Source organism: Salmo salar, chromosome ssa16, assembly GCF_905237065.1.
Source record: "Salmo salar chromosome ssa16, Ssal_v3.1, whole genome shotgun sequence".
Lineage (NCBI taxonomy): Eukaryota > Metazoa > Chordata > Actinopteri > Salmoniformes > Salmonidae > Salmo > Salmo salar.
This window is the reverse complement of record NC_059457.1, coordinates 87730927-87756002: the sequence shown is the minus strand read 5'-3', so window position 1 is coordinate 87756002 and position 25076 is coordinate 87730927. Positions and strand designations below refer to the sequence as shown.

General features: G+C 41.3%; 1 protein-coding gene across 4 annotated transcripts in view; it reads right to left on the bottom strand.

Annotated features, from left to right (window-relative positions):
• LOC106575388 (zinc finger protein 501-like) overlaps positions 1 to 25076 on the bottom strand; it is a 38451-nt gene that overhangs the window by 5914 nt on the left and 7461 nt on the right. The window contains exons 3-5 of one of the 4 annotated variants that reach the window (XM_045696774.1): positions 4652 to 4900; positions 3870 to 4042; positions 965 to 2729 (exon numbers count right to left, since the gene is read on the bottom strand). In XM_045696774.1, coding sequence (XP_045552730.1) covers positions 2661 to 2729; positions 3870 to 4042; positions 4652 to 4900 — 491 coding nt within the window. In that variant the 3' untranslated portion in view covers positions 965 to 2660. Of the gene's footprint in view, positions 1 to 964; positions 4043 to 4651; positions 4901 to 20471; positions 23766 to 25076 lie in introns of those variants that run through there. The other 3 variants (XM_045696773.1, XM_045696776.1, XM_014151893.2) reach the window with 3 other exon arrangements.

Below are 25076 nucleotides of genomic sequence, written 5' to 3'. Positions count from 1 at the left end.
CCAGCTTCCATTTGATGCTAGGACAGCAGAGTCCCTGCCCATCTGCCCGAAAAGGTCTGAAACCCTACGTAAAGAGTTTCCCTCCCCCAAAAAATACAAATAATAATACAAATAATAATAATAAGACACTTGTCCTACTAACACTGACTAATTGAGGAGAAATGTATTTACTGTGATATGTGGTTGTCTCACCTGGCTATTTTAAGATGAATGTACTTAATGTTCTGGTGACATCACAGGGTCAGAGAGAACTCCTGACTGTAGTCATACAAAAACACTCCCGGCACTCAGCCCATAAGAACCATTCATACTGTCAGATCTAATATGAAGAACTGAATACAACCATAAGAACCATTCATACTGTCAGATCTAATATGAAGAACTGAATACAACCATAAGAACCATTCATACTGTCAGATCTAATATGAAGAACTGAATACAACCATAAGAACCATTCATACTGTCAGATCTAATATGAAGAACTGAATACAACCATAAGAACCATTCATACTGCCAGATCTAATATGAAGAACTGAATACAACCATAAGAACCATTCATACTGTCAGATCTAATATGAAGAACTGAATACAACCATAAGAACCATTCATACTGTCAGATCTAATATGAAGAACTGAATACAACCATAAGAACCATTCATACTGCCAGATCTAATATGAAGAACTGAATACAACCATAAGAACCATTCATACTGTCAGATCTAATATGAAGAACTGAATACAACCATAAGAACCATTCATACTGTCAGATCTAATATGAAGAACTGAATACAACCATAAGAACCATTCATACTGTCAGATCTAATATGAAGAACTGAATACTACCATAAGAACCATTCATACTGTCAGATCTAATATGAAGAACTGAATACAACCATAAGAACCATTCATACTGTCAGATCTAATATGAAGAACTGAAAACTAAAGAGAAGAAGAGGTTGACCAGTACATATTCATGTAACTTTATTTTTCATTGGCAGATCAATAAAGTTTGCTTCAATGCAGTTATCCAAACACATTCTTGATCTGTAACTAAAATAACTAATCTAGTTTTAAAGACAATTAATAAACACACGTATTCATTTCATAAACTGTGTATCATTAAATCAAGTTGTAAAATAATCCCCCCAAACTAGTGGTGAAAAGTGACCATCACACCATCTCTATCCGATACGTGTTAGGGATGGAAGGTAGCCAAGTGGTTAGAGTGTTGGACCAGTATCCACAAGTTTGCTAGATTGAATCCCCGAGCTGACAAGTTAAACATCTGTCCTTCTGCCTCTGAACAAGGCAGTTAATCCACTGTTCCTTGGCCATCATTGTAAATAAGAATTTGTTCTTAACTGACTTGCCTAGTTAAAAAAAGGTTTAATTTAAAAAAAAGACGCTCATTCCCACAGAATACTGTGGAGGGGCAACCTGCTCTCAGAGCAAAACATATTATATGTTACAAAAACATCCATGTCACTCCATTTAGTATGTTACGTTAGGTTACATTATATTTTGCCTAACAATTTTGCCTAACAATTTTGCCTAACAATATAAACTGAACAATATAAACGAAAACTGTAAATTGTTGGTTTCATGAGCCGAAATAAAAAATCCCAGAAATGTTCCATATGTACAAAAAGCTTATTTCTCTCAAATGTTGTGTTTATATCCCTGTTAGTGAGCATTTTGGCCTTTGTCAAGATAATCCATCCACCTGACAGGTGTGGCATATCAAGAAGCTGATAAAACAGCAGGATCATTACACAGGTGCACCTTGTGCTGAGGACAATAAAAGGCCACACAACACAATGTCACAGATGTCTCAAGTTCAGGGAATGTGCAATTTTCATGATGACTGCAGGAATGTCCACCAGAGCTGTTGCCAGAGAATTCAATATTTATATCTCTACGATAAGCCACCTGTAACGTCCTTTTAGAGAATTTGGCAGAAAATCAAACGGGCCTCACAACTGCAGATCACATGTAACCACGGCAGCCCAGGACCTCTTCACCTGCAGGATTGTCTGGGGGGGGGGGGGGCTGAGTAGTATTTCTGTCTGTAATAAAGACCTTTTGTTGAGAAAAACTCTTTCTGATTGGCTGGGCCTGGCTCCCAAGTGGGCCTATGCCCTCCCAAGTCCCACCCATGGCTGAGCCCCTGCCCAGTCATGTGAAATCCATAGATTAGGGCGTCATTTATTTATTTCAATTGATTGATTTCCTTATACGAACTGTAAATCTTTGAAATTGTTGCGTTTAGATTGTTGTTCAGTATAATACGACTTGTAGGACGTATCGTATGTTACGAATTACAATTCGTATGTTATTTTACGCATTGCTATTCATACAATATGTTACGAACTTGTAATATGTATGACATGTTACGAATTCCAAGTTGTTGTTGCTGCTAATGTTAGCTAGGTTAGGGGTGAGAAGTTTAAGGTAGAGTTAAATGGGTTTAGGGGAAAGGTTAGCTAACATGCTAATTAATAGCTAAAAAGTAGTAAGTAGTTGCAAAGTTGCTAATTAGCTAAAATACTCCGTGATGAGATTCAAACACGCAGCCTTTGGCTAGACGTTTGAGTTACACGCCCACCTCTCCACAGAGCAGGAGTAAGGCTTCTCTCCTACCTGTAAACGGTGGTGTGTTTTTAAGCTGCCCAGTTGACACTCTCCCCACAGACAGAGTCAGACCAGGCTGAGAGGGAAGCAGTACCACCCTGTCAATTGGCAGACTAGTGTTAGTTTTCAAAATGAGAAGCCTCACAGAGGGTATTCAACACTAAGTGCAAATCTTAGTAGAAGCTAACAAAACAAAGTACACTAAAACTAACAAGGTGCACACTGATCAGTAAAGAGAGGCTAACATTCTATAACGCTCCCTTTCCTCTGCACAGTTCTCTCACAGTGAGAAACAATAGGATTACTATAGAGTGTTCTACATTTTCTTCATTTGATCAAATTCAACGTTACAACTTCTTTTATGAGATGAGAATTAAGTGATGGAGTGACTTTATTCTTAGCTGGTCAGAGAATTGATGAGGCTTTTCTCCTTAATGTATACGTTGGTGTGTTTTTAAGTTGCTCTGGTGAGAGAAACTCTTCCCACAGTCAGAGCAGACATAAGGCTTCTCTCCTGTGTGTGTTCTCTGATGAACTTTTAGCTCATTTGATGTTTTAAAACATTTTCCACAGAGAGAGCAGTAATAAGGCTTCTCTCCTGTGTGTGTTTTCTGATGAACTTTTAGCTCAGTTGATGTTTTGAAGCATTTTACACAGTCAGAGCAGGAGTAAGGGTTTTCTCCTGTATGTATACGTTCATGTGTTTTTAAGGTATCCAATCGGGAGAAACTCTTCCCACAGTCAGAGCAGAAGTAAGGCTTCTCTCCTGTATGTGTTCTCTGATGAAGTTTTAGCTCAGTTGAGGTTTTAAAACATTTTCCACAGTCAGAGCAGTAGTAACGCCTCTCTCCTGTGTGTGTTCTCTGATGTACTTTTAGCTCAGTTGATGTTTTGAAGCATTTTACACAGTCAGAGCAGGAGTATGGCTTCTCTCCTGTATGTATACGTTCATGTGATTTTAAGTTATCCAATCGGGAGAAACGTTTTCCACAGTCAGAGCAATAGTAAGGCTTCTCTCCTGTATGTATACGTTCATGTGATTTCAAGGTATCCGATCGGGAGAAACTCTTCCCACAATCAGAGCAGGAGTAAGGCTTCTCTCCTGTATGTACTTGTTGGTGTGCTTTTAAGCTGCTCATTTGAGAGAATCTCTCCCCACAGTCAGAGCAGTAGTAAGGCTTCTCTCCTGTATGTATACGTTGGTGTGTTTTTAAGGTATCCAGTCGAGAGAAACTCACCCCACAGTCAGAGCAGGAGTAAGGCTTCTCTCCTGTGTGTATTTTTAGGTGTATTTTTAGCTTTGATAGAAATGGGAAAATCTCCACACAATGTGGGCAGTGGTGAGACCTCTTAGCTCTGTGATCTTCCTGCTGTTGTTGTCTGGATGCAGAGAATGTCTCAACACGGTCTCCTGTGTGAACAACATCAGAAGAACCAGTCAGTTGGAGTGACATACATGTCAATGAAATGTATATTAGGAAGCCCTTCTTACATCAGCAGTTTGTCAAAGTGTTCTACAGAAACCCAGCCTAAAACACCAAAGAGCAACCTATGCAGATGTAGAAGCACAGTGGCCACGAAAAACTCGCGAGAAAGGTAGGAACCTCGGAACAAACCTAGAGGAACCAGGCTCTGAAGGCTGGCCAGTCCTCTTCTGACTGTACCCGGGTGACATATGAATTCATGTAAGTCAGCTGTACAATACAAAAGGGAATAAAAATATTCTAAAACTGGGTAGGAGTCAAAAACTAAAAAAGGGGCGAAAGTCAAAAACCACAAGAGTTAGTAACTACACAGCCGTATCATAGAACTTTACTACTTCACTTCTTTAGTCTACTCTCTGATCACTCCAGATAGCCCAGTGAATAAAACACATGCTGACAATACTGGTGTCAAACCATGCAAGTCTCAGTAGCATGAAATAACATCTACCTTCTCATTGAAACAGTTCTACTGCAACTTTTCATACACAGTGGAAAGTTGGAATGAAAACACAAACTTAGTTAGAACCTGCTCTTACCATGAGAAATAGATGTCCCAATCTTCTCCTCCTCTTCTTCATCTTTAATGTTGACATTCAGCTCCAGTGTTTGACTGCAGTCTTCCAGCTTCACTGATGCCATCTCTGGATCCTGCAGTGCTAACTGGGCTCCACTGTCACAATCAGGACCCAGTGACTGTAGGTTTGGACTCAGTGTGGAAGGAGAGTGGCAGGCTGGGTCTGTCCTCACTGTTGATGTTACAGGCCTCAGACTTAATTCAAGTCGTCCTGTAGATATGAGAAACGGACACAAAAAGTTGTCTTGACATTTCTGCCGCTTTCTTTATTATAACTAAATATATTAAAATGTTTTCTTGTAAATTTCTCTCATTTCCATATATCAGGTAACTAATCATTGACAACAAAACATTAATTCACATTAGACAAAGTGCACACTTTAAATTACACAACATAAGTGCACTTAATCTATAGTAGATTTCCTACATTAAAATATATGACTCAAAAACCATTTAGTTCAAGGTTACAGTATGTTTTAGGCAGCACTATGTACTATTTTCCTGAATAATTTTCACTGTATTATTTAGCGTTATTTTGGCCTTTGGCCTTCCCTATCTACCGTCCAACGGAGAGGGATGGAGGACAGAGATAGGGAGAGAGGACAGAGATAGGGAGAGAGGACAGAGATAGGGATGGAGGACACACACGCAGAGAGAAAGAGAGAGTGAGAGAGAGAACGAGAGCGAGCGAAAGATGGAGGCCAGAGAGAGAGAGAGAGAGAGAGGTCAGAGAGAGAGAGGCCAGAGAGAGAGAGGCCAGAGAGAGAGAGAGATGGAGGCCAAAGAGAGAGGGAGATGAGGCCAGAGAGAGAGGCCAGAGAGAGAGAGAGATGGAGGCCAGAGAGAGAGAGAGATGGAGGCCAGAGAGAGAGAGAGATGGACTGACCAGCTGGGAGAGGTAGATATAGGGGGGAGTATGTGTGGAGAGAGAGAGTGAGAGTGTGTGTGTGTGTGTGTGTGTGTGTGTGTGTGGAGAAAGAGTGTGTGATATGAACAATTAATCAAATGTAATCAAACAGTACCGACCACTCCCCCTCTCCAGCTATTTGACACCAACACACACCTTTGCAATTTCCATTTAATAAACTCAAATCCGTGAGTCTTTTTTAATAATTGAACCGAAACCAAACTGACCTCAAAAACGCACTAATCGCTCAGCACTAGTATTATGGATTACAAAGGGATACCCAGCCGAGAGCTGCCCAGTGACACAAGCCTAAATGCGTTCTATGCTCACTTCGAGGCAAGCAACACTGAACCATGAGTGAAAGCACCAGCTGTTCCCGGATGACTGTATGACCACGCTCTCCGTAGTCTTTAAACAGTAGGATCTTTAAACAGGTTAACATTCACGAGGCCGCCGGGCCAGACGGATTACCATGACGCGTACTCAGAACATGTGCTGACAAGTGTCTTCAGTGACATTTTCAACCTCTTCCTGACCCAGTCTGTATACCTACATGTTTCAAGCAGACCACCATAGCTCCCTGTGCCAATGAACACCAAGATAACCTGCCTAAATGACTATCGCCCCGTAGCACTCACATCTGTAGCCATGAAATGTTTGAAAGGCTGGTCATGGCTCACATCAACACCATCTTCCCAGAAACCCTGGACCCACTCCAATTTGTCTACTTCCCCAACAGACCCACAGATGACGCAATCTCTATTACACTCCCCTTTCTCATCTGGACAAGAGGAACACCTACGTAAGAATGATGTTCAATGACTACAGCTCAGCGTTCAACACCATAGTACCCTCCAAGCTCATCACTAAGCTAAGGACCCTGGGACTGAACACCTCACTCTGCAACTGGATCCTGGACTTCATGACGAGCCGCACGAGAGGTGGTGAGGGTAGGCAAAAACACATTCACCACGCTGACCTTTAACACGGGGCCTCTCAGGGGTGCGTGGTCCTGTACTTCCTGTTCACCCACGGCTGCGTGGCAGCGCACAACTTCAACACCATCGTTAAGTTAGCCAATGGTGGTAGGCATGATCACCGATGAGACAGCCTATAGGGAGTAGGTCAGAGACCTGGCAGTGTGGTGCTATGACAACAACCTCTCCCTCAACATGGGCAAAACTAAGTATTACCTGTATTACCTCAATTAACCCTGCAGATTCATCCTGTATTACCTCAATTAACCCTGCAGATTCCTCCTGTATTACCTCAATTAACCCTGCAGATTCATCCTGTATTACCTCAATTAACCCTGCAGATTCATCCTGTATTACCTCAATTAACCCTGCAGATTCATCCTGTATTACCTCAATTAACCCTGCAGATTCATCCTGTATTACCACAACTAACCCTGCAGATTCATCCTGTATTACCACAACTAACCCTGCAGATTCATCCTGTATTACCTCAATTAACCCTGCAGATTCATCCTGTATTACCACAATTAACCCTGCAGATTTATCCTGTATTACCACAATTAACCCTGCAGATTCATCCTGTATTACCAACCTGCACATTGACTCGGTACTGGTACTCCTTGTGCTACTATTACTTTATTAATTTAGAAAATATTTCCCTTTATTTTTTAACTATGTATTATTGGAAGTAAGCGTTTCACTGTAAAGTCTACACATTGTATTTGGCGCATGTGACCAATAAAATGTGATTTAGCTCGCAAAAACCATTTGTATTTACCATTCACATCATAGTAACAAATATAGATAAGATAGAAACAGCTGAAGGTGTCTGAATATGTAGAAAACTGATAATCATTACACTCAGCTTCAAAACAGTAGAGCAACCGTGAAATTGTCCCTCTGATTCAACCGCACTGCCTGCACTGAAGTCCACTGACCCAGACAGAGTTGCCGCCGCCATTTTATCAGCTCGTAAAAAAACATTACACAACAAAACAATAACATGTAAAACGAACTCAGAAATCTCAAATACATAGATTCTTTATGAATTTATCTTCACGAAATAATGTATATTGATTCACTCAGACAAACCCAGTCTCTAACGATGTGACTTATCACGTTCTTCACTCACTCGGTTTGACACAACAATAAGGTCATAAAACCTTTAGCAAACGTGACAATACCTTGACGGATTTGCTACCTAACATGTTATGACATGTTCTTTCGATATTAGAAAGTGTAAACGTGCTATTACATACCTGTAGTAAACATTTCAAACGTACACAAAAGCTATCGTCTTCATAGCACAGTGCTAGTGTTCCTGTTCTTTCTCCTTCTTCTTCTTCGATTGGAATCCAATGCATGTTTCATTACCGCCACCTACTAGACTGGAATACAACTCGTTAATACTTCGCTTGGAAAAATAAACAAATACGCTACTATCTCCACTTACAAATTAAAAAAATAAAAATACACCACCCTACTCCACTATTTAAATCTATTTTGTCCTACCTCAGGCCAACAACCTGAAAGGATGGGACACCAACACTTAACACACCCTGTAACTATTTTGATGTCAAGTCTCGCTCACACAAATACCTCTCGGCAGCTGCCACCACAACCTCAGTTTTCTGCGACCTACATTCCATCCCTTCAGTACAGTTGATAACCATTGCTAGAAATGCCAAAAATCCAATGTTACTGAAAAATATATCAATTGTTGGTTTACCTCTCTGTGCTGGTACATATCTATTACTCACACCACTCCTCTCAGAATCCCTCACCCTTGACCCATCTTCCTCTACTTTCTTCACTGCCTTAGCATATGACAACTTCTGCACTACACTAATCCTGGAAACATCAACCTACCTCTCTCGCACGGGACATTTCTGATCCCCAGCCCCATGGGCACCCCTACAATTAACACATACCACTACTTTCCCCAATACTACACATTCCTTTGTCTCATGCCCTTCTGCACACTTCTCACACCCAGGAACCTCCCTCCTACACACTGCTGCCACTACAGTACTGGTAGGACGCCAGGACAGCGGAGTCAATCACCACCTTCCGGAGACACCTGAAACCCCACCTCTTCAAGGAATACCTGGGATAGGATAAAGTAATCCTTCTAACCCCCCCCTTAAAAGATTTAGATGCACTATTGTAAAGTGGTTGTTCCACTGGATATTATAGGTGAATGCACCAATTTGTAAGTCGCTCTGGATAAGAGCGTCTGCTAAATGACTAAAATGTAAAATGTAAAAAATGTAGTGAATAGAAAATCTAAATATCAGGCCTCCCGAGTGGCGCAGTGGTCTAACACACTGCATTGCAGTACTAGCTGTGCCACTAGAGATCCTGGTTCGAGTCCAGGCTTAAACATCTCGTTTGAAAATCATGGGCATTAATATGGAGTTGGTCCCTCCTTTGCTGCTATAACAGCCTCCACTCTTCTGGGAAGGCTTTCCAATAGATGTTGGAACATTGCTGCTGGGACTTCCTTCCATTCAGCCACAAGAGCATTAGTGAGGTTGGGCAATTAGGCCTGGCTAGCAGTTGCCATTCCAATTCATCCCAAAGGTGTTCGATGGGATTGAGGTCAGGGCTCTGTGCAGGCCAGTCAAGTTCTTCCACACCAATCGACAAACCATTTCTGTATGGACCTCGCATTGTCATACGGGAAACGGCCTTCCCAAAACTGTTGCCACAGAATCGTCTAGAATATTATTGTATGCTGTAAGATTTCCCTTCACTGGAACTAAGTGGCCTAGCCCGAACCATGAAAAACAGCTCCAGACCATTATGCCTCCTCCACCAAACTTTACGGACAAGTAGCGATCTGACAAACCCAGACTCATCCATCGGACTGCCAGATGATGAAGCCTGATTGCTCACTCCAGAGAACGCCAATGGCGGGCTTTACACCACTCAAGCCGACGCTTGGCATTGCACATGGCTTGTGTGCGGCTGCTCGGCTATGGAAACTCATTTCATGAAGCTCCTGATGAACAGTTCTGACGTTGCTTCCAGAGGCAGTTTGGAACTCGGTAGTGAGTGTTGCAACCGTGGACAGACGATTTTTACACGCTACGCACTTTAGCACTTGGCAATCCCATTCTGTGAGCTTGTGTGGCCTACCACTTCGCAGCTGAGCCGTTGTTGATCCTTGACGTTTCCACTTCACAATAACAGCACTTACAGTTGACTGGAGCAGCTCTAGCAAGACAGACATTTGATGAAGTGACTTGTTGGAAAGGTGCGAAGTTGAAAGTCACTGTGCTCTTCAGTAAGGCCATTCTACTGCCAATGTTTTTCTATGGAGATTGCATTGCTTTGTTACAGAGACATTGTGCAGACCAAAAACTCTTAACATCCAAAGAGTGAACTTTGGAACAATATTTATAAGATAGGAATGTTACGAATGGTCTGTGGGGATCTAAAGAATAATCCTGTCATATCGCTTTTCATTTTGTGATGTCATTAAAAAACTGTATAACGGAAATACTGTAACTTAGGATGGCAACACATTCTAGCTGTAAAGCTTCCATTCAATAGGATGTTAATACAATATAAAGAACGATAAAACTATTTTTGTTAAGATAGGAACTTCATTTTGGTTTTCTAATGAGATAATGGTTTTTCATGTCTGTTGCACATTAACTAAGCCATGCCCCTAATGAGGTCAGAAGAGCGTATCAGTGTGATGGAACCACCTTTCCGACCAGAGCGCTTAAAAGGATTCGCTAAGAATTTTTTTAATTTTACATTTTTTATACTTGCAGTGAAGCCGCTCATTAACTACATCATACCAGTCATCCAACAGATTCCCATTCAGAGTTATACACAGATGAATCCAGGGTCAATGCCCTGCTCAAGGGCATGTTGACCAATCTACCACCAGGCCAAAAAAATGTGAACGCGAACCCTCCAAGATCCCCCCACAGTTCCCCAATAGCTGTCCCTCAACCATTCGAGATGCCTCCCACAGTCCCCCCCAGGAAGAAGAAATTAAATAAAAAATACAATTAATTCCATTCCCCACCCCCAAGAACACCCCAATGCACCAACAACCAAGAGAATGAACTAACGAGAAAAAAGGAAAACACAGAAGAAAACAGCAAACAACAATGGAAAAAATAAACAAAATAATACATTTAAAACAAAAGGACATCAAGGACAACTAAAATCATAAGAGCAATGCCAACTGTATACGTTTGTATGCAAGTCTATTACATGTATGTTCTTGTATGTGTTTATTTGAATGAGAGTGTGTGTATATGCAGGTGTATGGAGGACAACTTATTTTTAACTAAGACAAAATAATTTATAACTGAATTTTTCCAGTATAATATAGGTTCAGCAAATCCCCTTATTTTTTGGGATACCTTTAAATGTACCTTCAGGGGTCATTCAATTCAATATTCATCAATAATAAAAAAGCAGTTTCTGGCTAAAGAGCCAAGACTAACAAGGGAAATCCATGAACTAATAGTACAGGTAGATAGCAATAAAAATGATATTACAGAGATACAAAATAAGTTAGAGGAAAAACAAATAGAACTTGAGGAACTTATTCAAGAACAATCTAATGTAATCTATTACAAAAATAAAGCTAACTGTATGGAATATGGAGAAAAATGCACAGAATTCTCCAATACAGGAACGCTAACAAAAATAATTTGCAGAAACTCGTTACTGAAGACTGATTAAATTTCCAATATCAGTCTGGAAAAAACCCAGGGCTTGATGGCATACCAGTAGAGGTATATCAAGTATTTTTCCACGTGGAAAATCTATACGAGTTATGTGAATGCCAATTAGATGATGATCCGATCGCATTCTGTCTCCTATTAAAACTTTTTTAACCTTTGATGCAAGAGAGAAAGAGACAAGAAAGTAGTCAAGACGACTAGCTTGATTAAGTCTCCTCCATGTATATCTCACTAGGTCAGGGTTTTTAGTCTCCGAATATCCACTATTTCTAATGTGTCTATAATATTTCTGATTTCCTTAAGGGCACGGTGATGATAGTTTGTAGTGATTACCTTTACGGTCCATTGAGGTACTTAACACTGTGTTATAGTCTCCTACCATAATGATTAGATCATTTGTTGCCTGTAAGTTCAATAAATTGGTATAAATGTTTTCGAAGAAGTGTGGATCATCCTGATTTGGACCATATAAATTAATGAGCCAAATCTCTTTTTCGTCCACTTTCATATTCAAAAGGATCCACCTTCCTTGCGAATCATTCCTGACTATTTGCACATTCAGATCGAAATGATTGTTAATTAATATCATGACACCCTTTCCCCATTCCCTTTTCCACGCAACTTCATCTAAGGATGTAGAGTGAGTTTCCTGTAAACAGTATATGTTATATTCCTTTTCTTTTAGCCATGTAAAGACTGATCTTCTTTTTTTATAATCTGCTAAACCATTACAATTATAACTGGCTATCCTTATTTCACCCCTTACCATAACTAGATATTATTCTCAGTCTAAATTGACCATAATTAGTGCTTGTAAAGTTACTGCCATCAGAGGTATTATGAAGGTCAAAACTAGAGCTTTCAAATGTCTGATATTTAGAATTCAAGAAATAGGTTCTAGCAATATTTGTTTTATTCCCTTGCCTGTGAGCCAATGCCACAGATGATAGAAAATTGAGACAAGATATTATGTGTGTGGAAAATCTGAGTAGGTTGATGTGTATGATATTGGATGGGATATAGTGAGAGTGTCTGTATAAGAGTAAGACTATAATCTGTGATGTCCAAATAAATAACAACACTGCCAATTCGCATGGTTGAGAGTCTATGTGTGTAACATGTAGTGCGTATAGCCTTGATATTCATGATGATAATTGTAATCCATATCGTATCACCATCATAGTTGCATCATAATTACGTTTAACATAATTGAAAAACATATCCCAGCATTTCCATAGCAATTGACGTTTCACATGATCATGAAAGAAACCTTACATTACTCTAGAGACGACTTCACTACAGTACAAATGTATTCCATACAATATGTTATTATTCCCCAATGCCCCTATTCTGATAACTTCCCCTTGCTTGTTGTAAACATATATAGACTTGTAGAAAAATACAAAAAAGATAGACAAACAATAAACACATAAAATTATAAAACAGTTCTCGACAATAGAAAGAAAGGGAGAGAAGAGATGAGAAAAGAGAGAAAGAGAGAGAGAGAGAGGAGAGCGAGATCAGGTGTGTGTGTGTGTGTATGTATAAGTCCGTATGTGTAAGCAAGAATGTAATTGAGTACGTGTGTGTTCATATCCACTTCATAATGTTCAGATAATTTTACAGTTCCCATACCTTTTTTTTTTCTTCTCGTAAGCTGAAGTCCCTGTAGAATTTAGTACAGCCACTGTGTTATGGAGCTGTCTCGGAATAGCTGTCCATCTATAAAGAGTTTGTCCACAATGATAAAGGCACGCCTTTGTTGTCTTTGTACCGGATACAGTCTCTTACGACGTTCGTTAATCTCCCTTAGAAATTGGTCATTGAGACCGAATTTGGTCCCTTTAAACTCCCTTCCTCTGCTTTTGATCAGCTCCTTTTGTTGGTAGTGTTCAAATTTTGCTATGATCAGTCGGGGACCCTTGGTCTTGTCGCTCCGAGCTCCAAGTCCGTGTACTCGGTGGAAAGCCACCTTGTTTACAGACTCTATAGGAAGTTTCAAGGCGGATTGCATGAATTCTCTGATCGCGCCCTCTGGATTATTGGATGCGTCCACAGGAATCCCAGAAAAAAATAGATTTTCACGCATGTCTAGTAGCGACTCCTTCATCACCCTGTTTTCCCTGAGTAGACAATCCATGTTGGAATCGTGGATTTTTACCTTGGCTGTGAGTGTCTTGTTTTCTCTTTGGAGTATGAGAATTTCACTCTGGCTGAACTCCAAACTCCCCCTCAGCCCTGCTAAGTAAATCGTCCATGTCTGTAGATTAATCTGTTTTTCTTTTTTTGTCGGGTTAAAGTTATTTTGTGAGGTGGTCAGATCTTTCCATGAAGGAGTATGTTGTTCCTCCATAGCATAAAGCTGTTGGTACTCGTCGATTTCCCTCAGGATCTCATGCAACCAGTTGTTTTACGAAAAGATAACAATAAGTCTTTCCCACGACGACGTAAGGTGTCTGTAGTACAGCCAGCTAGCACTCGCTGAATCCACGCAACAACAAAAAAGGAACACAAATTTGCAGTCCCAGCCGCAAAGGCTAGCCGCGTCGTGGAATCCTTAGCAACAAAACTTTTGTAAGGATTAAAATCGATTTATGAAAATGTTTTAATGTAAACAACAAAACGAGTGTAGACAGTACAATGTCCTGTTGCGCGCTCTGATGACGTTTAAAATACTTTTAGACTGTTACTCAAGTAGTATTTTACTGGGTGGCTTTCACTTTTACCTTGATAGGAAAGGACTCAAGTATCTTTACTTTTACTCACATATGACAATTAGGTAATTTTTCCTCCACCCCCTACAATGCTTCCAATGTTAATTCCTGAACTCCCAAAAACCTTTCAGCCGCACATACAATTCATCTTTACAATCGGTATCCTTCAACTGGTGAACGATGTTATGAATCTCAACAGGCTGCGGGCCATCCACTGCCATAGCTTCCTCAGCACCAATCGCTCTTTCAACTATTTCCCGCGCCGCCCAGTAGGAGAACTACTGTACAGTCGTGGCCAAAAGTTTTGAGAATGACACAAATATTAATTTTCTCAAAGTCTGCTGCCTCAGTTTGTATGATGGCAATTTGCATATACTCCAGAATGTTATGAAAAGTGATCAGATGAATTGCAATTAATTGCAGTCTCTATTTGCCATACAAATGAACTGAATCCCCCAAAAACATTTCCACTGCATTTCAGCCCTGCCACAAAAGGACCGCTGACATCATGTCAGTGATTCTCTCGTTAACACAGGTGTGAGTATTGACGAGGACAAGGCTGGAGATCACTCTGTCATGCTGATTGAGTTCGAATAACAGACTACAAGCTTCAAAAGGAGGGTGGTGCTTGGAATCATTGTTCTTCCTCTGTCAATCATGGTTACCTGCAAGGAAACATGTGCCGTCATCATTGCTTTGCACAAAAAGGGCTTCACAGGCAAGGATATTGCTGCCAGTAAGATTGCACCTAAATCAACCATTTATCGGATCATCAAGAACTTCAAGGAGAGCGGTTCAATTGTTGTGAAGAAGGCTTCAGGGCGCCCAAGAAAGTCCAGCAAGCGCCAGGACCGTCTCCTAAAGTTGATTCAGCTGCGGGATCAGGGCACCACCAGTACAGAGCTTGCTCAGGAATGGCAGCAGGCAGGTGTGAGTGCATCTGCACGCACAGTGAGACAAAGACTTTTGGAGGATTGCCTGGTGTCAAGAAGGGCAGCAAAGAAGCCACTTCTCTCCAGGAAAAACATCAGTGACAGACTGATATTCTGCAAAAGGTACAGGGATTGGACTGCTGAGGACTGGGGTAAAGTCATTTTCTCTGATGAATCCCCTTTCCGATTGTTTGGGGCATCCGGAAAAAGCTTGTCCGGAGAAGACGAGATGAGCGCTACCATCAGTCCTGTGTCATGCCAACAGTAAAGCATCCTGGGACCATTCATGTGTGGGGTTGCTTCTCAGCCAAGGGAGTGGGCTCACTCCCAATTGTGCCTGAGAACACAGCCATGAATAAAGAATGGTACCAACACATCCTCTGAGAGCAACTTCTCCCAACCATCCAGGAACAGTTTGGTGATGAACAATGCCTTTTCCAGCATGATGGAGCACCTTGCCATAAGGTAAGTGATAACTAAGTGGCTCGGGGAACAAAACATAGATATTTTGGGTCCCTGGCTAGGAAACTCCCCAGACCTTAATCCCATTGAGAACTTGTGGTCAATTCACAAGAGGCGGGTGGACAAACAAAAACCCACAAATTCTGACAAACTCCAAGCATTGATTATGCAAGAATGGGCTGCCATCAGTCAGGATGTGGCCCAGAAGTTAATTGACAGCATGCCAAGGCGGATTGCAGAGGTCTTGAAAAAGAAGGGTCAACACTGCAAATATTGACTCTTTGCATCAACTTCATGTAATTGTCAATAAAAGCCTTTGACACTTATGAAATGCTTGTAATTATACTTCAGTATTCCATAGTAACATCTGACAAAAATATCTAAAGACACTGAAGCAGCAAACTTTGTGGAAATTAATATTTCTGTCATTCTCAAAACTTTTGGCCACGACTGTACAGTTTCTTGATGTGGATGTTCCCTAATATAATACAAATTGATAATACTAATACTGAGATAACCACTGCTCTACCTAGGTGTTTTAATGTGGGTAATACAGAGAAAATACTAATACTGAGATAACCACTGCTCTACCTAGGTGTTTTAATGTGACTAATACAGAGATAATACTAATACCGAGATAACCACTGTTATATGTTTCTATAACGCTCCTGTGGCGGGCCAGGCGCAGTGCACGCTGACCAGGTCGTTAGGTGTACGGTGTTTCCTCCAACACATTGGTGCGGCTGGCTTCCGGGTTGGATGTGCGCTGTGTCAAGAAGCAGTGCGGCTTGGTTGGGTTGTGTTTCGGAGGACGCATGGCTCTCGACCTTCGCCTCTCCCGAGTCCGTACGGGAGTTGCAGCGATGAGACAAGACAGTAACTACTACCAATTGGATACCATGAAATTGGGGAGAAAAAGGGGGTAAAATAATAAAAAATAATAATTTAAAAAATGAATTTGTTCTTAACTGACTTGCCTAGATAAATAAAGATTAAATAAAACACTAAAAAAGTGGGATGCATTGCCAGCGAAGCCACTACACAACATAACACTAAACAATACATTAATTGCACTGAAACGGTGCCCACAAACTGTTAGGGCCTATATAAAGCTGTCCCAAGAACTTACCACTGCTACACCTGGCTATCAGCAGAGCCTTGTCTGGCAGCGAAACAGTTCATTCAGCCTCATTCACTGCCTTTTAAAATAACATGGCTGACTTGCTTAAACAAATGTGGTTTCTACTAACAATTGAGATGTACAAACTATGGCATAAGGGGACGACAAGCGGATAAGAGGCCATCTGTAATTTCGATTAAGACATTAATGAGCGAGCTAGGACGGACATAGTCAATATAACTATTTGTTCAGCCCTTTTGAAATGTACAGCGACAGAATTCAGGACATGGGCTGTTCTTACAGTGTTCTCCCTGTACGCCAAGTCAGAACCGTAGGATACATAAAAGGGCATACATGCAGACAATGAACATTCTTACAATGATTACATTTCTCAAAAACAGGTTATAGGCTACATGTGAACCACCAAGTCAGAACAGTAGGCAAAATTAAGAGGTGAAAATAGACCAAATTACAAGGGTGAGGCACATGGGCTACTAACATCTTCCTACACAACATACACTTAGTATTACTTTCTTAGCTACAGTATACATATCTCCCTGGCATATTACATCATTTATGCAGCAGCATACAATACATTTTTGGACCTTATTGTGCTGTGCACACTTGAACAGGAAGGTGGCACGGCAGTCCTTCGTGGACATATTTTGTCATAAACTTTGTCATCAAAGTCTGGCATTCTCTGGATTTATGGTGCTTTCAAGACAACTGGGAACTCGAAGGGAAAAAAATGGAATCATAATGACGTCAGTAATCTTCAGGTTGTAGCTGTAGAAAGAGGCCTGAGTTCCCAATTTACAATTCTGAGTTGGATGAAAGTTCAAAACGTATTTTCTCAGTCGTAGCTTGTTTTTGCCTCGAGTTCCCAGTTGTCTTGAACTCACTCAAGTCAGATTTTGCAGTACCAAGTTAAGTTGTTTTGAGCGCGGCACAAATCAAGCTTCATTGACAGCATGGCCAATGTTGAATGTTTACAGTTTTAAACTAGGAAAGACTTGGGACCACACAGCCACTCCACTGAATAGCAGGCCAATGATTGCTTTGCAATGCTTGCAGTTAGCCACTGATTCCTTCCATACCCCTCATTGTTGAATTTGCAATTTCCAACTTGTTGTGTAATGTTTGTCCAATGGCCGATGAGCACCGATGCGTTTTATCTATAATTTCTCTTCATATGACAAAGATTAAAAAGGATTTGATAGTAGATTGTCGACTTGATTCATGATGATGACTGCTAGCTCAGATTTTGAAAGTATGATGATCAAAGCGACTGTAGACAGAACATGATTTGCTGTAATTTTATCTGTGGACAATGACCTTGAGCCTTCTTGGATGGGCACGTCTAATGTAACTCTATGGCAGCACCCAAGGGGCTTGAATTTTCAAGTTCTACCCTTAGACTTGGCAGTGATGTATTGTCCCCATGAATGACAGAACACTGAGCCAATCACAGCGCAACGCTCCATATTTTCTGCTGGCTTGCCCCACCTCCACAGAAAGCACTGAGCTAGGCTGAAACACCTGCATTTTGGAGCTGCCTTACTGAAGAAAACAAAATAGAGACCATGTTTGTATGCGGCTTTATTAATAACTCGATTATATATGTATTTTTCTTTACATTGTTTGCAAACAGATCATTTTATTCTCACTTTTTTATCGCTAAAACTGTGGGGCTCAAAACAGGTGGCCCACCTGCCCTGAATAATGGGTCGCCACTGAACTTATCTAGAACACTGCAGTCCGTCTGGGTGTTTAACCTTCCCAAGTTCCCCCATGTCACCCTGCTCCTCCATACATTCCACTGGATTCCAGTCGAAGCTCACATCCACTACAAGACAATGGTGTTCCCTTACGGTGCAGCAAGAGGAACTGCCCCATCTCTACCTTCAGGCTATGCTCAAACCCTTATATCCCAACCTGAGCACTCAGTTCTGCCACCTCTGGTCTCATGGCCGAATACAACCATAAGAACTATTCATACTGTCAGATCTAATATGAAGAACTGAATACAACCATAAGAACCATTCATACTGTCAGATCTAATATGAAGAACTGAATACAACCATAAGAACCATTCATACTGTCAGATCTAATATGAAGAACTGAATACAACCATAAGAACCATTCATACTGTCAGATCTAATATGAAGAACTGAATACAACCATAAGAACCATTCATACTGTCAGATCTAATATGAAGAACTGAATACAACCATAAGAACCATTCATACTGTCAGATCTAATATGAAGAACTGAATACAACCATAAGAACCATTCATACTGTCAGATCTAATATGAAGAACTGAATACAACCATAAGAACCATTCATACTGTCAGATCTAATATGAAGAACTGAATACAACCATAAGAACCATTCATACTGTCAGATCTAATATGAAGAACTGAATACTAAAGAGAAGAAGAGGTTGACCAGTACATATTCATGTAACTTTATTTTTCATTGGCAGATCAATAAAGTTTGCTTCAATGCAGTTATCCAAACACATTCATGATCAGTAACTAAAATAACTAATCTAGTTTTAAAGACAATTCATAAACACATGTATTCACAAATACATAACATTGCAAAAATCAGAAACTTTCTGTCCAAAAATGATGCAGAAAAATTAATCCATGCTTTTGTTACTTCTAGGTTGGACTACTGCAATGCACTACTTTCCGGCTACCCGGATAAAGCACTAAATAAACTTCAGTTAGTGCTAAATACGGCTGCTACAATCCTGACTAGAACCAAAAAATGTGATCATATTACTCCAGTGCTAGCCTCCCTACACTGGCTTCCTGTTAAGGCAAGGGCTGATTTCAAGGTTTTACTGCTAACCTACAAAGCATTACATGGGGATGCTCCAACCTTTCTTTACGATTTGGTCCTGCCGTACATACCTACACGTACGCTACGGTCACAAGACGCAGGGCTCCTAATTGTCCCTAGAATTTCTAAGCAAACAGCTGGAGGCAGGGCTTTCTCCTATAGAGCTCAATTTTTATGGAATGGTCTGCCTACCTATGTGAGAGACGCAGACTCGGTCTCAACCTTTAAGTCTTTACTGAAGACTCATCTCTTCAGTAGGTCCTACGATTGAGTGTAGTCTGGCCCAGGAGTGTGAAGGTGAACGGAAAGGCTCTGGAGCAACGAACCGCCCTTGCTGTCTCTGCCTGGCCGGTTCCCCTCTCTCCACTGGGATTCTCTGCCTCTAACCCTATCACAGGGGCTGAGTCACTGGCTTATTGGTGTTCTTCCATGCCGTCCCTAGGAGGGGTCGCGTCACTTGAGTGGGTTGAGTCACTGACGTGATCTTCCTGTCTGGGTTGGTGCCCCCCCTTGGGTTGTGCCGTGGCGGAGATCTTTGTGGGCAATACTCAGCCTTGTCTCAGGACGGTAAGTTGGTGGTTGAGAAGATATCGCTCTAGTGGTGTGGGGACTGTGCTTTGGCAAAGTGGGTGGGGTTATATCCTGCCTGTTTGGCCCTGTCCGGGGGTATCATCGGATGGGGCCACAGTGTCTCCTGACCCCTCCTGTCTCAGCCTCCAGTATTTATGCTGCAGTAGTTTATGTGTCAGGGGGCGAGGGTCAGTTTGTTCTATCTGGAGTATTTCTCCTGTCTTATCCGGTGTCCTGTGTGAATCTAATCTCTCTCTAATTCTCTCTTTCTCTCTCTCGGAGGACCTGAGCCCTAGGACCTTGCCTCAGGACTACCTGGCATGATGACTCCTTGCTGTCCCCAGACCACCTGGCCGTGCTGCTGCTCCAGTTTCAACTGTTCTGCCTCCGGCTATGGAATCATGACCTGTTCACCGGACGTGCTACCTGTCCCAGACCTGCTGTTTTCAACTCTCTAGAGACAGCAGGAGCGGTAGAGATGCTCTCAATGATCGGCTATGAAAAGCCAACTGACATTTACTCTTGAGGTGCTGACTTGCTGCACCCTCGACAACTACTGTGATTATTATTATTTGACCATGCTGGTCATTTATGAACATTTGAACATCTTGGCCATGTTCTGTTATAATCTCCACCCGGCACAGACAGAAGAGGACTGGCCACCCCTCATAGCCTGGTTCCTCTCTAGGTTTCTTCCTAGGTTTTGGCCTTTCTAGTGAGTTTTTCCTAGCCACCGTGCTTCTACACCTGCATTGCCTGCTGTTTGGGGTTTTAGGCTGGGTTTCTGTACAGCACTTTGAGATATCAGCTGATGTAAGAAGGGCTATATAAATAAATCAGATTTTATTTATTCATTTCATAAGTTGTATCATTAAATAAAGTTGTAAAATAATCCCCCCCAAACTAGTGGTGAAAAGTGATCATCACACCATCTCTATCTGATACATGTTAGGGGCGGAAGGTAGCCTAGTGTTTAGAGTGTTGGGCCAGTAACCAAAAGGTTGCTAGCTCGAATCCCCAAGGTGACAAGGTAAAAAATCTGTCATTCAGCCTCTGAACAAGGCAGTTAACCCAGTGTTCCTAGGCCATCAATGTAAATAAGAATGTGTTCTTAACTGACTTGCCTAGCTAAATAAAGGTAAAAAAAAACAAAAAAGCGTCTACTTGCTCATTCCCACAGAATACTGCAGAGGGACAACCTGGTCTCAGAGCAAAACGTATTATATGTTACAAAAACATCCGTGCCATTCCATTTAGTATGTTACATTACATTGGCCTACCAATTTAAGCTGAACTAAAATATAAACAAAACAAGTAAAGTGTTGCTTTCATGAGCTGAAGTAAAAAATTCCAGAAATGTTCCACATGCACAAAAAGCTAATTTCTCTCAAATGTTGTTAACAGATTTGTTCATATCCCTGTTAGTGAGCATTTCAGCCTTTGTCAAGATAATCCATCCACCTGACAGGTGTGGCATATCAAGAAGCTGATAAAACAGCATGATCATTACACAGGTGCACCTTGTGCTGGGGCCAATAAAAGGCCACACAACACAATGTCACAGATGTCTCAAGTTCAGGGAATGTGCAATTGGGGGGGGGTAGTATTTATGTCTGTAATAAAGACCTTTTGTGGGGAAAAACTCATGCTGATTGGCTGGGCCTGGCTCCCAAGTGGGCCTATACCCTCCCAAGTCCCACCCATGGCTGAGCCCCTGCCCAGTCATGTGAAATCCATAGATTAGGACCTCATTTATTTATTTCAATTGACTGATTTCCTTATACGAACTGTAAATTGTTGAAATTGTTGCGTTTAGATTGTTGTTCAGTATAATACGACTTGTAGAATTACAATTCGTATGTAATTTTACGCATTGCTATTCATACAATATGTTACGAACTTGTAATATGTATGACATGTTATGAATTCCAATTTGTTGTTGCTAACGTTAGCTAGGTTAGGGGTGAGGGGTTTAAGGTAGAGTTAAATGGGTTTAGGGGAAAGGTTAGCTAAAGATGCTAAGTAGTTGCATGCTACGCTAACATGCTAATTAATAGCTAAAAATAAGTAAGTTACTAATTAGCTAAAATCCTCCGTGATGAGATTCAAACACGCAGCCTTTGGCTAGACGTTTGAGTTACACGCCCACCTCTCCACAGAGCAGGAGTAAGGCTTCTCTCCTACCTGTAAACGGTGGTGTGTTTTTAAGCTGCCCAGTTGACACTCTCCCCACAGACAGAGTCAGACCAGGCTGAGAGGGAAGCAGTACCACCTAGTCAATTGTCAGACTAGTGTTTGTTTTCAAAATGAGAAGCCTCACAGAGGGTATTCAACACTAAGGGCAAATATTTACAGTAGAAGCTAACAAAACAAAACATACTAAAACTGACAAGGTGCACACTGACCAGTAAAGAGAGGCTAATATTCTATAATGCTCCCTTTCCTCTGCACAGTTCTCTCATAGTGAGAAACAATAGGATTACAGTGTTCTACACTTTCTTCATTTGATCCACTTCAACTTCTTTCATGAGATGAGAATTAAGTGATGGAGTGACTTTATTCTTAGCTGGTCAGAGAACTGATGAGGCTTTTCTCCTTAATGTATACATTGGTGTGTTTTTAAGTTGCTCTGGTGAGAGAAACTCTTCCCACAGTCAGAGCAGAAGTAAGGCTTCTCTCCTGTGTGTGTTCTCTGATGAAGTTTTAGCTCAGTTGATGTTTTGAAGCATTTTCCACAGCCAGAGCAGTAGTAATGCTTCTCTCCTGTGTGTGTTCTCTGATGTACTTTTAGCTCAGCTGATGTTTTGAAGCATTTTACACATTCAGAGCAGGAATATGGCCTCTCTCCTGTATGTATACGTTCATGTGATTTCAATGTACCCGATCGGGAGAAACGTTTTCCACAGTCAGAGCAGTAGTAAGGCTTCTCTCCTGTATGTATACGTTCATGTGATTTCAAGGTACCCAATAGGGAGAAACTCTTCCCACAATCAGAGCAGGAGTAAGGCTTCTCTCCTGTGTGTATTTGCTGGTGAGCTTTTAAGTTGGTCTTTTGAGAAAATCTCTCCCCACAGTCAGGGCAGTAGTAAGGCTTCTCTCCCGTATGTATACGTTGGTGTGTTTTTAAGGTATCCAGTCGAGAGAAACTCGCCCCACAGTCAGAGCAGGAGTAAGGCTTCTCTCCTGTGTGTGTTCTCTGGTGAAGTTTTAGCACCGTTGATGTTTTGAAGCATTTTACACAGTCGGAACAGGAGTAAGGCTTTTCTCCTGTATGTGTTCTCTGATGAACTTTTAGCTCAGATGATGTTTTGAAGCATTTTCCACAGTCAGAGCAGAAGTAAGACTTCTCTAATGTGTGTGTTTTCTGATGAACTGTTAGCCCAGTTGATGTTTTGAAGAATTTTCCACAGTCAGAGCAGGAGTATGGCTTCTCTCCTGTATGTATACGTTCATGTGATTTTAAGTTTTCTGATCGGGAGAAACGTTTTCCACAGTCAGAGCAGGAGTAAGGCTTCTCTCCTGTATGTATTTGTTGGTGTGCTTTTAAGTTGGTCTTTTGAGAGAATCTCTCCCCACAGTCAGGGCAGTAGTAAGGCTTCTCTCCCGTATGTATACGTTGGTGTGTTTTTAAGGTATCCAGTCGAGAGAAACTCACCCCACAGTCAGAGCAGGAGTAAGGCTTCTCTCCTGTGTGTATTTTTAGGTGTATTTTTAGTTTTGATAGAAATGGGAAAATCTCTTCACAATGTGGGCAGTAGTGAGACCTCTTAGCTCTGTGATCTTCCTGCTGTTGCTCTCTGGATGTAGAGCATGTCTCAAAATGGTATCCTGTGTGAACATCAGAAGAACCAGTCAGTTGGTGTGATATACATGTCAGTCAAATGTATTTTATGAAACCCTTTTACATCAGTAGCTGTCACAAAGTGCTTAACAGAAACCCAGCCTAAATTCCCGCAAGCAATGCAGATGTAGAAGCACAGTGGCCACAAAAAACTCCCTAGAAAGCAGGAACCTAGGAAGAAACCTAGAGAGGAACCAGGCTCAGAGCGGTGACCAATTCTCTTCTGTCTATATCGGGTGACAGGTAGCCTAGTGGTTAGAGCAACCGAAAGGTTGCAAGATCGAATCCCCGAGCTGACAAGGTAAAAATCTGTCGTTCTGCCCCGAACAAGGCCGTTAACCCACTGTTCCTAGGCCGTCATTGAAAATAAGAATTTGTTCTTAACTGACTTGCCTAGTTAAATAAAGGTTTAAAAAAAACAATAAAAAATAAAATAAAATACACTATTTTTCAAAAGTTTGGGGGTCACTTGGAAATGTCCTTGTTTTCGAAAGAAAAGGAGATTTTTTGTCCATTAAAATAATGTCAAATTGATCAGAAATACAGTGTAGACATTGTTAATGTTGTAAATGACTATTGTAGCTGGAAACGCCTGAAGATCTCGTAAAATGCTGTGTACTACTCCCTTCACAGAACAGCACAAACTGGCTCTAACCAGAATAGTGTCTAGAAGGCCAGCATCCCGGAGTCACCTCTTCACTGTTGACTTTGAGACTGGTGTTCTGCAGGTACTATTTAATGAAGCTGCCAGTTGAGGACTTGTGAGACGTCTGTTTCTCAAACGAGACACTCTAATGTACTTGTCCTCTTGCCCAGTTGTGCACCAGGGCCTCCCACTCCTCTTTCTATTCTGGTTAGAGCCAGTTTGCGCTGTTCTGTGAAGGGAGTAGTACACAGCGTTGTACGAGATATTCAGTTTCTTGGCAATTTCTCGCATGGAATAGCCTTCATTTCTCAGAACAAGAATAGACTGACGAGTTTCAGAAGAAAGGTCTTTGTTTCTGGCCATTTTGAGGCTGTAATTGAACCTACAAATGCTCCAGATTGATCAATTAGCCTATTAAAATTATAAACTTGGATTAGCTAACACAACATGCCATTGGATCACAGGAGTGATGGTTGCTGATAATGGGCCTCTGTACACCTACGTAGATATTCCCCAAAAATGCTAAATCAGCAGTTTCCAGCTACAATAGTCATTTACAACATTAACAATGTCTACACTGTATTAATGATCAATTTGATGTTATTTTAATGGACAAAAAATATACTTTTCTTTCAAAAACAAGGACATTTCT